Below are 13,262 nucleotides of genomic sequence, written 5' to 3' on the forward strand. Positions count from 1 at the left end.
TGTCTATGATTGGTCATTGCAGCCACATACATTTTATTTTTTCCATTCAATTATACCGTAATAACTAGATGTTGTCTTTTAAACTATATTTCTCATACAAGATGTTGTTGTTAAAACAATACATTTTCAAGACATTTCAATACATTTCAAAACAAGATGCTATATCATTAAAACACTTTTTCTCATTAAAACGATATATTATGTCATAAAAATGATATGCTTTTCCTGTTATAACGAGATAATATTGTTAAAATGACATATTTTGTACCTACGTGACGTGATAACTTGGGAAATAGGCATTTATCACAGTCTGCATATCGTCACATCCGGCTTCGGTTTGTAGCGTAATCGAATTTCCTCCTGTATTATTGTCAATGGTCGGTCGCCAATTTTGAAAAGAAAATCAAACTAAATTGGCTGAACTTGACAATAAAATTCAGCATTTCAAATGGTTTAATTAGCCTTAGGTAATTTCCATTTTAATGTGCAACGTTTTGTGAACGAGGCGTTAGCCAGCACTGCCGGTATTGCTGCCTCAGTCATGAGATAAGGATCTGCACGCTGCTCAAGTTACTGCCAGAGGAATAATTGGAATACACTCTATTTAAATTTTAATGTTATGGTTTTTATTTGATCGTTAAAGATGATTCGTTTTTTTATTTTTGAATAATCGACTTCAGTTTTAACACTTGATGATTGTATCGGAAACTAAAGTCAGAGCATGAAAGCAATCTGAACATTATTATTGTTTAATTTGTAGTCTTTACTCATAATTAATGTTTTATTGAACGCATTACCTGAATGAATAATGCTGTGTCATGTGACATGTTGTTTGAATTTAATTCTTGCATTTCTTTAATAAAAATTATGGTCAGACTCTGAAATATTGTGCACACAAATACAGTAGGCTTGTGTGCGCCTCTTTAAATAATGAAATATGCATAAAAAAAATTTCATCATACCCGACTAATGTTTATAAACTAGTTTTTGTGTTTCGATTAAGAAGCAAATGTCGTTATTTCAAGAAAATATATTGATTTAACAACACATTATCTCGTTATTACAAAAACATATTGTTTTAACGACATACAGTAGCATCTAGTTGTTACGATAAAATATTTAGTTTAAATTACATCTTTATTAAGAAATAATTAAGTGTAAAAAATGTGGCAGAAATGCACCACCGTATGTTTCAGTAGATATGTGTCTGAAACAAGCATTTATCAGATGTACAAATCATTTGCACCTTCTATCATTTTAGTTATGATCAAAATGAAATGTAATTCCTTTGGATTAAACGGTTATTGACTCATAATTAACCCTGGGTGTACAAACACACATTGAAGTATTGACTGGAAACTGTGACCAAAAAACTGTTTGCCTTTTCTATACGTTCTCATTTAAAAAAACTGGCAGGCCTGAATGGGTGGACTTTGAACTTCAAAACAAGCTGTTAAAAACATCTAATTATAGTTTTGAAAATCCAAAGCTATCCACATGTAGATAGCCCTCTCCAGCCGTTCCCTCTCCAAACAGAGCTCATCAGAATCTAATCAAACATACATGCTCAAGACGCTTTTATTTGCATACTCACAAAAGTACTTCATCTTTGATGGGCCAACCACAGCTTAATGAGATGAGCTCTCCACCTCAGAGTTTCTGATTCTCCCCAGCCTCCTCACATTTGCATCTGAAATGTGAGAGTTATGGGCCAAAGCAATCACACAACATTCTAGGCCCAGCTGAATTACTGGCTTGCAGAGACAAAAATTATGTTTTCAGGTCTTGTAGTTTCTTTTCCAGGTAAACTAAGTGGTCTTTGAACCGGTATTGGAAAGAAAATCATGCAAGTTGAAGATAGAATGCCTTTTTTCCTTTTTCCACAATATTTCTCTGCTGCCAAAGCCATTGTGAGACTAATTTGAATATTCCGTCTTCTCATTCAAGTCTCAGTTCTTTCTTCTTTTTTTTACAACAATTGAAAGCGTGCGCCTCAAGCATTTCTTTCTCCCATTTTAATATTTCACTATTGTTAAGAAAGTCTTTTTTCCTAGTCATTTAAATTTGGTTGAAGAGGAATAAGTGTTATCAGACAAACTGAAATTATATATAGATTTCTAGAAGTCAGATTGTTAAAAAAAAATTATAATAATAGACGTAACTGCTTACAAGGCAGCAGTGTATTGATATTCCTCAAACATTCTGGTTAGGGATTTGTTCCAAATCCAACATTTTAAGTGTTAAACTTCTACAAATCATTCAGCCTGGATCACATTGAAAAACTAAATTAGGATTAACTGCAGAATTCATAAACCTTGGCTTTGCTGGTAACACTTTATAATAAGGTTGTACTGTATGTATTGTATAGTATGACAGTTATCATGAACTAACATTTATTCTAAGGTTGTTTATTCATCCTTAATCAATTAATCAATAGGACCTTATAATAAAGTGTTTTTTCAAAATTTACTTTACATTGAATGATTTCTCTGTTGACTTGGATAGAAAGCAATGAAAAGCTTCCAGTCATGGTGTGAAAGTTTATATTGTAAAGATGTTAAGTTCTTACATTTTGATTGGTGTCAGAAGTCCCTCACACAACAAATAAGTTTCCACGTTCACACACAGTAATTTGTGAGTGGAATGGTAAAGCCCTGAGGCAGTAAGCATGTCGAGCAGTACAACAATAATTATCTGCAAGTGTATAGTCCACCGCTACATTAATCAGTCTTGTCTAATTGCTTCATTAATGGTGAATGGCCATTAAGCCTGCGCACAATGTCTGTGAACTGATTAGGCAGACACCCTTTGCCCTTGGAAAGTCATCATCAAACTCAAGGTGCTTTGCCGGGGTTGAGAAACATTAAGAGTGACTGTTTTATTAAAGCTGCCTCAAACTGCTCAGAACAAAGGCTCGCTTTTGTGATGGTGTGTGTAGAACTATTTCGCCCTGATTAAAACTAAAGGGGGAGCAATGTGGTTTTCTGATTTTAAAACCCATTCCAGTGAGTGATGCCATGTTTTTCGGCCCTAAGGCTTCCGGTGTAAACATGTTAGTGAGTTAAGATCATCAAGCACGGAGATCTAGAATACCTGAAGTAAGTGTTTGCTTTCACTGAAGTATGCAATATATATCACAACAGAACATATAACAAAAACATCATACATTATATTGTATCAGTATAAAACGGTAACGTCAATGTAATTGGGATATATGCCATATCATTCTCCACCTTGTCCCGAGTTCTAACCATCACAATGCACTATACTGCATGACAGAAAAATTTGAATTCGAAATAATGCTTTGGACACACACATGATTTACACTTTTTGCCAAATGAAATAGCATAGGGTATGAAATTGCAGCGTTACAGACATAAATCACATAATGGGAAATAGCAATTAATACATCCAGAGGCGCTGTAACCAGGGTTCTTACTCCCCCCAAACTTTTAGTTCACATCCCCATTGGCAGATATTAAATTATGAAATCTACCTCTGCTGCCTCGCATTAAAATCGCATGATATATGACTTTCTGATATATGGTATGTTCACTGTAGTTTAAGCACTTGAAGTTTATTTCAAATAGATAAAGATGTCTTTTACCCCTGCAGTAAGACATTTCATCAGCACATGTATCCTCAGACCTTATAAATCCCGGGAGCAACGGTGTCTTAATGCCGTTTAGTGAGAATGTGCTTGTCCAGACAGGGACCGTGTTAAGAAGCTGGAGAAATTGAAAATGCACAGTGCTGAATCTCCACACGTGCTAAAATCAACATTAAATTTGATTGTGTGTATTCTAGAACGATGAAGCTGTCAAATAAATGTCACGCTCATTTGTGCACAAATTAAGTGTCACACAAATCACACTTCACGAGACTGACCTTACATTTATGAGAAATATCCAATCAGTGTGTTATTGACCATTTTAAAGGGATGGAATGAATTTCAATTATTTGAACGTGTCCTGATGTTAAATTGTTGATATTTCTGTTCATCTTGGAGGTGAGCTCTACTACATCCCAAAACAACGTGGAATTGTTATATTAGTTAGCATGAATCATGAATGTTAATTAGCTACTGTGACACTCTGGTCTAGGAAGATTAGCTTGCAATGAGCGAAGTAATATTCATGAGCCCACTGTTCTCTGAATAGTGACATTACAACCCAGCCAAAGACGGTGAGATTCAGCTCAGGGTACAGTTGTTTGTCCTGATAGCCACAGGTAAGGAAATGTTCTTTTGTGTAATGAGTGTTTTGCTGAAGGTGCTTTCCTGTGCAGTGACAGTCCGGTGCATTGGGTGAGAGATGTTGTTCCTGATGGCAGAGAGCTAAGCCAGCACTTCCTCTCCATCAGCACCCCCAGGGGATCAAGGCTGATGCCCAGACCGAGCCAGCATTTCTAAGCGCTCTGTTAGCTTAGCTTGCTATCAAATCAGCCAAATCAACGTCGGATGCTGTAACTTTTTCTGACTAGAGTCATTTTTCTCCTTGCATGGTATATTATGGTGGATGAGAGACGAGTGTATTCTAGAACTATTTTTATTGGCAGTTGTTTTACTAAAGAACTTAGGCCGAATCAATACTATTGCAGTGTTTCCCACAGGATTTTGTGAGACTATGGGGGGTGGACCTCGGTCTTTCGCACATGTAGAGATGGAGTTCGCTGCATTCACTGTAACCGAGCCACTCTGAGACACTAAGGCTACGTTCACACTGTGAGTCTTAGAGCTCAATTCCGAATTATAGCTTGGATCTGATTTTTTTTTGTTTAACTGTTCACATTGCTGTTTTAAATGGGGCCAATATCAGATTCAAGTGTGAACAAATCATGGTCCCGAACTGACCTGCATGCACAAAAGAACGATACACGCAGCACGCTATCATACGGAAGTAAAGACAGAGAACTTTAAAGGAAGCAATTATGCTTTTATTTATTGTGATCTGCTACGGGATCCAGCTAATTTATAAAAAAAAAATAAAAAAAAATGAGGGTGCAAAAAAAGAAAGCAGAGTTTTTTAAACATTTATGATATGAGGCCTCATGGTTTGCTTGTATATAGAACTATTTATTCAGCAAGGATGCATTAAATTGACCGAAAATTACTTTTATAATATTATAAAATGTTTGATAGTATGATTTTTTATTTAAAATAAATCATTTTCTTTTAAACTTTCTATTTGTCAAAAAATCCTGAAAAAAATGGCCATCTTTGCATCACAGAAATAAGTTACATTTCAAAAGGTTATTTGAAATTGTAATAATATTTCACAATATTACGTTTTTTTAAAAATATATAAATAAATAAATGCAGCCTTGGTGGGCTTGAGACTTCTTTCATAAGCAATAAAAATATATATTTTTTAATTCACCTTTGTTTTGACAAACAATATGTAGCATTTTATTTGGTTCTCATATAGGAATTTTTTGGGTATCCCTGCTTATCAATACTGTGGTTGACCTCAGCCATGCCTGACACAGACCATCTGTTTTATGAAGTCTGCTGCTGAACCAGATTGCTCATCAAAGATATGTCCGTGGACAGCATGAAGTCTGCCAGTTTATTCCTCTCTGATAGACAGTTGCTCAGACTGTAGATGCTCCTGGCTCACTCCCCATCAGGCTGCTTCATCACGAGTGATGTCCAGCATCACAAGCAGCGAATATCCCCCTCTGATCACACCTTTCTCTGTTCTGATAGGTGGACGCTGGCTGGATTGGGTTCTGGTCTATAGTTGGAGGCTGTGTGTTTGGTGTGGCCATGGCGAGGTGAGTAATGCCTGAGAAATTATGGTGATGTTGTCATGCATGTGAACTTGTTAACATTTACTGTACATGTATAGTCCAGTGACATGGAAAAGAGAAGTAGCAGACCCTTAAACATTAGTCACATAAGAATCCAGGAATGAGTAACTGACTAATTCCTGGGACTGTCAGCATGCTAAAACTCTCTCTAAATTCATCTCCTTTAAAGCGCTGTTTTTACAGCCAACAAAGCATCGCTTTTGTAACAAATCCACTGCCTTCAGCAAAATATTTCAAAACAAATATTGTTAAACTCCTACATTTGCATCTTTGGCCATCTCAGTGGTTTCAATTGGTGTCTCATTCATTCAACACCTTTAGTTACGCATCAAGGTAAAAATAGTTAAACTTTTATAAATGCTTCTCAAGACCACTGTTATGTTTTGCACTCCATCCAGCTGCTTTGGAACTCTCCATACCAGCTGATAGCCTGTAATCGTAATTCAAAAAAGGAAACCGAAAGCTAGGACTGCGGATAATGCAAACTGTAAACAAAGCTGGACTTGCTCCTACCATTTTCAAACAAGTCTGGGTCTCCACAGACGAATTCAATGAAAATCATCGCAGATGAAAAATGAGAAGAGCTTTCTCTGTGTGCCATCTTGATATTGTCATTTGCTTGATTTTGGTACTTCCATTTTTCTTCTCATGCACTGGTTCGCTAAGCTGAACAGCCAATCAGAGTGACAGGCTCACTGACGAGCTCCACCTCCAATTCAACATTCTAAGTCGGCATTAAAATTCATCAGCGAGGGTCTGGAAAAATATGTAGTTTTCACAGCTAGTAAAATTATAACTTTTAAGACCAGCACTGGACTGCTTTGGGAGGGTGGCAGGTGGTAATCGTACAATGGCTACCAACTTCCACCTTTCAGCGAATCAATTAGGGCAAACGTCACATAAAATAATACATATTCGTGAATATAACCCACGCCTGGCACAGTTTGTGTGCTGAGCCACTGACAGAAAAAAAACTTCTTGCGGAAAGAAGATATGAACAACAGAAGAGAAGTTGTTGTTTTTTCACAAAAATATGCATTTTTTATATATTTATACTTGTCACGACAATGTTTTAGGCCTAATTATTAAAGTTTCAGGACAAAAATGCTAGAATGCTGACGTTTCTAGAAACTTTCTAAGGTTTTATTTAGCTTTAAAATGGTCTGATATGACTGTATCCCTGGCAACTAGGCATATAAACCAGTGTCAAACTTGTGTCATGCTTTTCAGATCGTTCCTACGCTCCTGCTGGAAAGACATTTATTCTATCTTCGTTAGGCCACTTTTTTTCAGGGTGTTTTGGATCCTCCCTGATCCCAAAGCTAATTTATTCTTTCTGCTAATTTATTAAAATCAGCTTTTGTTATGAACAGTGAGTGAAATGCTAATGAAATGGACACGTCGCACAGACTGATTAAGACACTTAAAGAGAAAACTGTTGTCTGCAAAAAGCAAGAGATTTGTCTGTCCCCGATGACTAAATGTTTGCAGGAGGGCTCAAATCAGTACATCCAGTCAGGTTTTGCATTTTGAAAACCTTTTCATTAGGAAACTGCATTTAATCAGTTGCCACATTGCTGTGTTGGTTTTGGGGTTGGCACACGCATTACCATTAAAAGATAGGGAGGGACAATGTGGGGTAAAACATCAATGAAGACTTTTGAGCTGCCCTTGTTGTGTGTTATTCAAATCGAGTCATGAGCCACAAGCCCGAATGGGGATTGATAAAGCTGATTGAAGATTGCACACCCCGCCAGTTTCTTTGGCACTTTTACGTGTTCGCTTTTTTTTTCTCATATTGGCTGTTCATTTGGGACAGGTTGCAGAAAGAAGCAACAGATGCCCCACTAAGTCTCCGCAGCAGCACGGTCCTATTAGTGGTCGTTTGGCGAGTGATCTCTCGTTAATGGGCCCCTGTGAGTTACAGGGTCCAGCGCCCTCCCTGTGCCACGAATCATGCAGCAAATGCGTTAACATGAGTTATTATACACCACCAGCTCTCCGCCGCAGAGCGCATCCCTTTGGGTCAAGTCTATGCTTTAGAAAAATGGATGCATTAAAAGTGAGCTGCAGGGGCGATGGCTGCACATTCTAATTGATGCGATTCCCGAGGAGGATATAATAGCCGCGAGCCCTCGTCAAAGACTCGTCCTCGTTCGCCGTTATGGTGGAGTTATCCTAGACGAGTGAATCATAAGAGGCTGTCTCCGCAGGTCAATTAACGGTTTGTGGTGTGAGGTATACTGAGCGGTTGGGCAAACACTGGGATGCCTGACAAACCACCAGACTTTAATTGTCAGACAGCAGTCGGGAGGTAGGGGTGACATTGATTTTCGAATGAAGAAGGCGATGTTGTTGGGTCAAGAAAGTGAGGTTGACAACCGAAGTTAATGCTTTATATTTAAAGGGATAGCTCACCCGAAAACAGAAAGCATGTTGTTCTAACGTATTACATGTATTCCAACCCATATTACTTTTTTTCATGGAACATGAAAAGAGAAATGTTGAAAAATGCCCACAACACCATAAATGTGTTTTAAAAGTAGTCTATACATCTTATATGCATAATATCATTGATGTCTAACCTAGACTGGCACATTTTATTTGAATATATCGGAATGTTAATGAGATTTGAGAGCTGTAAAGATTTTCTGTGAATATTTAAATACATCTATGTCCTCACACAAAGCTATTTAATTGCATTAGAAGATTTGAAATATGCCTTTTGAGACATAAGGGACACTTTTTGGGTTTTTTGGAGCGTGACTTCCTTTTCGGTTACCATTGACTTCCATTGTATCGAGCTGCATGAACAACCTGATAAATTTCTCCATTAGTGTTCCACCGAATATACAAATTCACAGGTTTGGAACGACATGATGGCAAGTAAAGGATGACAAAACTTTCATTTCGAGGTGAATAATTACTTTAAAAGGCATTAAAAGCCCATAAGCCATTATTAAAAATAAGTCTTGCAACCCCGACACAACAAATCACAGCTAACTCCTCCATGAAGTGTTTTTATTATGATGGCTTAGTTTCATCTCTGTTGTGAGGAAAGGTGATGAATAACATGCCCTAGTGATATTGCTATGTATTGCTGCCGTCATGTTAGAGGTGCTAAATTGTGTCTGATGCCTGATGAGAGGAGACGGTGTGAAGAACTTAGTCAGAAGCTATGAAATATCTTATATTGTGAGGATTTGTTTTGAGTTATCTCCAGCAGGCTTGCATTTGAGGGACAAGATTTTTCGCGTGCGCCTGGTCTCTGACGTATGTGCCGAGAATAACATCTGTGAAAAAGTTTCACCTGCGCCTGCCTATAATTTGCCTCCTCTGTAGTTCTCTTTTTTGTACGTATCTTGTTCTGTCACCTTTGAGCTATGACTCGAGATTCGAGTTTCTCTCTCTCCTCCTGTTTTCTTATGTTTTCTGTTTTTGCCCTCAGGTTTGCTGACTATATTCGAGGGATGTTAAAGCTGATTCTCGTGCTGATGTTTGCCGGTGCATCCTTGGCGGCCACCTGGTTCACTCTCACCTGCTTGACCAGGCTCACTCACCTGCCCTCCACTAAAGGTACGCTGTGGTGAAAAGGACAGTCTGTTCTGCCTTGTGCACATCCACAAAACTGTCGGCCCGCGGGGAGTCTGCTAGGCGAACAGCAGCATAGCAAGCTGCAATTTTATCTGTGAGAGGGAGCCAGAGGAACTCATTAATGCCTGATCAGTGAAGAGAAAAAGGGAGTGGGTATCTAGAGAAGCCGGCCTGAAACAAACATATGCCCCATAGATCAGCCAGCTCAGATATTTCCATCAATTATCATTTTATGGTTGGCACCTGACTTTTTTTATTTGCTCTCTCACAGAATTCCTGGCAGACAGAGCTTTCAGACTCATGGGCCATCTCTCCATCTGGCATGATTTTATATCACACACGCATGTCCCGTTGCCATCCGTGCCTTCCCATGCCTGTCGTGATTCATATCACTCACTAATGAACACAAGACTATGTTGTGGCAACATCAATTCATCAGAATTTATTCTAGATGAAAAAATTATGCAAGGAATAACTGACAATGGACCTTCGCCTACCGTGTCCATGCAATCTAATGGTGCCACTGTCATTTAATACAATTATACCATGGTCATCACATATATATACCAGTACTTCCTTACATCCAGTTTGTCCAATTAACGCCAGCCACGAGCCAAATGTAGCTGTGTTTTGTGCAGTGGCAGGTTTTTTTTTGCTTCTCTTTCAGTCACTGCGACATGCAAGATGTCTCTGAATGGCATTCAACAAGAATTGCCATTGCTTAGAAGCAACAGTGCATGGTTGAATAAACACATTTGATTGTGAATGCAGTGCAAGCACTTTTCATAGAACATGCATGCAACGAGTTTTCATGCTTTATTGCTAACTATTTTGTCTTGTTATTATTATTATTATTATTATTATTATTATAACTTTTATTTATAGGTGCCTTGCTTGACACTCAAGGTCACCTTACATCATCATCAACAACAATAATCAGATACAATTAAAAGATAATGCAGTTGTGGTCAAAGGGAATAAGCTATTCTAAACAGATGAGTTTTGAGTTTGGATTTGAAAAGTGAGAGAGAATCAATATTACGGAGGTCCGGTGGAAGCGAATTCCAGAGCTGAGGAGCAGAGAAACTGAAAGCTCTACTCCCCATAGTAACACGGTGGACACGGGGAACGATGAAATGAATAAAAGAAGAGGATCTAAGAGTACGCGTGTGTGTGGGTATATGGAGGAGATCAAAAAGATATGAAGGGGCTAGATTATGAATGACTTTAAAAGTAAGGAGAAGTATTTTATAGTTGATACGATAAATGATATGGAGCCAATGCAGCTGTTGTAAGATAGGAGTGATGTGATGAATAGAAGGGGTGCGAGTAATGATACGAGCAGCTGAGTTTTGGACCAGTTGAAGTTTATGAAGAGTTTTATGTGGGAGGCCAAACAAAAGGGAATTACAATAATCTAAACGGGAGGTGACTAAGCTGTGAACAAGAATGGCAGTGGAGTGAGGCGTGAGGAAACGGTTGATATTACGAAGATGATAATAAGCAGACCGGGTAACATTATTAACATGAGATGTAAAAGAGAGGGTGCTATCGAAGATGACACCCAAACTCTTAACCTGAGGGGAGGGGGAGATGAAGGAGCTATCAATGAGAATAGAAAAGTTATGGAGTTTGTTTAATGTTGATTTTGTACCTATAAGAAGCAATTCTGTTTAATTGCTATTTAATTTAAGGAAGTTTGATGTGAACCAGGATTTTATGTCAAGAAGACAGTTAGTAAGGGAAGATGGTGGAAGTGTGGAATTAGGTTTAGTTGAAAGATAGAGCTGGGTGTCATCTGCGTAGCAATGGAAATTAATCGGATGTTTACGGAAGATGTAATCAAGGGGAAGAAGATAAATAATAAACAGTATGGGCCCCAGAACAGAGCCCTGGGGCACACCTGTTATGACAGGGACAGAATGGGAGGTGAATGATTTTAACTGAATAAACTGAGTGCGGCCTGACAGATATGAATGAAACCAGTTAAGAGGTGTGTTAGTAATTCCAATAGAGGAGAGTCTGTCCAAAAGGATGGTGTGTGAAATAGTATCGAAGGCCGCACTCAAATCAAGCAGAAGAAGAATGGATAGTAAGCCAGAGTCAGCCGCTAGAAGAAGGTTGTTAGTGATCTCAAGTAATGCTGTTTCCGTGCTATGAAAAGGACGGAAACCAGACTGGAATTGTTCATATAGATTATTGTAAGAAAGATGAGTATGGAGTTGAGCAGCGACTATTTTTCCAAGATTTTGGAGATGAATGGAAGATTTGAAATAGGACGGGAATTAGTCGTTTGGATCTAAACCAGGTTTCTTAAGAATGGGAGTTACAGAAGCTGTTTTAAGAGAAGGAGGAACAATTCCAGTGGTAAGTGAAGAATGGATGATTGTTAGTAATTAGGGGGGACAGAAAAGAAACAGTAGCTTGTATCTGAATGTTCTAAATGGTACAAATAATAATATAGAAATTATGATATTCATTGTGTAACATTATGTAAGGAATAATTGGCCACATTACTACCTTGACTTTTACATTTTTCAAAATGCACTGGTGCCACTGTCAGTTCTTCTATTTATACCATGGTTACACGTATCTCAGATATTTCTCATGATTACAACTACACTACACTGAAAAGTTGGGAATCATTCATAATTAACATGTTTATGAAAGCGTTTGATGCTTTTATTCACCAAGGTTGCAGTAAATTGGTCAAAAATTGCACCACTGTTTAAAAGTTTTGGGTCAGTAAGTTTAAAGGTATTCATACTTTTATTCAGTAAGGGAACATTCAATTGATAAAAAGTGACATAAGACATTTGAGTAAAAGACATTTACATTGTTAAAAAAAATTCTATTTTAAATAAATGCGACAAAGTATCACGGTATCTATCCACAGAAATATTGGTCTTAAAACGGTTTCATTATTGGTTATATTTCTTGAGCACCAGATTAGCATATTAGAATGATATTAGTAATGGCTACTTAAAAATCCAGCTTTGCCATCACAGAATTACAATATGTTAAAATATAAAAACTTGTATTAAACTTTGTTTAAAAAGATAGTAAAAGTGTGAAATATTATTACAATTTAAGGTCTTTTACTGTGTTTTAATTGAACAAAAATGCATCCTTGGTGAGAAAAAGAGTCTTTCAAAATCATAAAAAGAATTCACCGACCCCAAACTTTTGAACGGTAGTTTTTTTTTTTGCAACATTTCCCAGCAGGTGTTGTTTCCATAAGTTTGTTTAACTTTTTATGTACCCCCACACCTCAAGCATCAAGTTATTCATCTATAATAATCTTTTCTTATTTGCCAACCAATCTTTTAGTTGTTTAGCCCATTTTGTAATGAAATATAGTGTTTGCTATGTACTTTTCACTTACGCTGGCTGAGGCTCTGATGTGCTTTTCCCTTGTTTTTGTGCATTTGGGCCATCCTTTTATCTTTGCCCTGGTTAGAACCAGTTTGGGTTTGTTTAAAACAGTACTGCGCGCCCACACGTGGAGTAGCTTTTATCACTGTGAATGACAATAGACTGATGAGTTTCTATGGCAAGGTGTTTCTTTTGGGAAATTTTTTAAAGCAAAATTGGGTTTTGGAAATGAAAGTGAATTTAATATTGGAGTAAAAGACATTTTATTGCAATTTCCACACTTCATTAAACTTCAGCTTTGCTAAGATAATAAGAAAGATTTCTGTAGTACCAACTTAGCACATTATAATCATTACTTAAAGATGAGGTTGTAAGTGTTTTCTTAGTTGATTAGTGTAATATCTGCTGAAATGGGGTTTCCCAACGCAGGAAGAAAAAAATTTAATTAGAAAGGTTTTTTTTTCCACTCAATCAGTTTCAAA

General features: G+C 37.5%; 1 protein-coding gene across 2 annotated transcripts in view; it reads left to right on the top strand.

The window, feature by feature from the left end:
- The window catches only part of slc49a4 (solute carrier family 49 member 4), a gene marked incomplete at its 5' end in the record, with an annotated part of 39,014 nt that overhangs the window by 17,085 nt on the left and 8,667 nt on the right, over positions 1–13,262 (top strand). Inside the window, 3 exons of one of the 2 annotated variants that reach the window (XM_079619867.1) lie at positions 5,708–5,775; positions 9,260–9,387; positions 9,677–10,335. In XM_079619867.1, coding sequence (XP_079475993.1) covers positions 5,708–5,775; positions 9,260–9,387; positions 9,677–9,939 — 459 coding nt within the window. In that variant the 3' untranslated portion in view covers positions 9,940–10,335. Of the gene's footprint in view, positions 1–5,707; positions 5,776–9,259; positions 9,388–9,676; positions 10,336–13,262 lie in introns of those variants that run through there. The other variant, XM_079619866.1, reaches the window with a different exon arrangement.

The sequence above is a fragment of the Phoxinus phoxinus genome, assembly GCF_949152265.1.
Source record: "Phoxinus phoxinus genome assembly, chromosome: 7".
NCBI classification, from domain to species: Eukaryota; Metazoa; Chordata; class Actinopteri; order Cypriniformes; family Leuciscidae; genus Phoxinus; species Phoxinus phoxinus.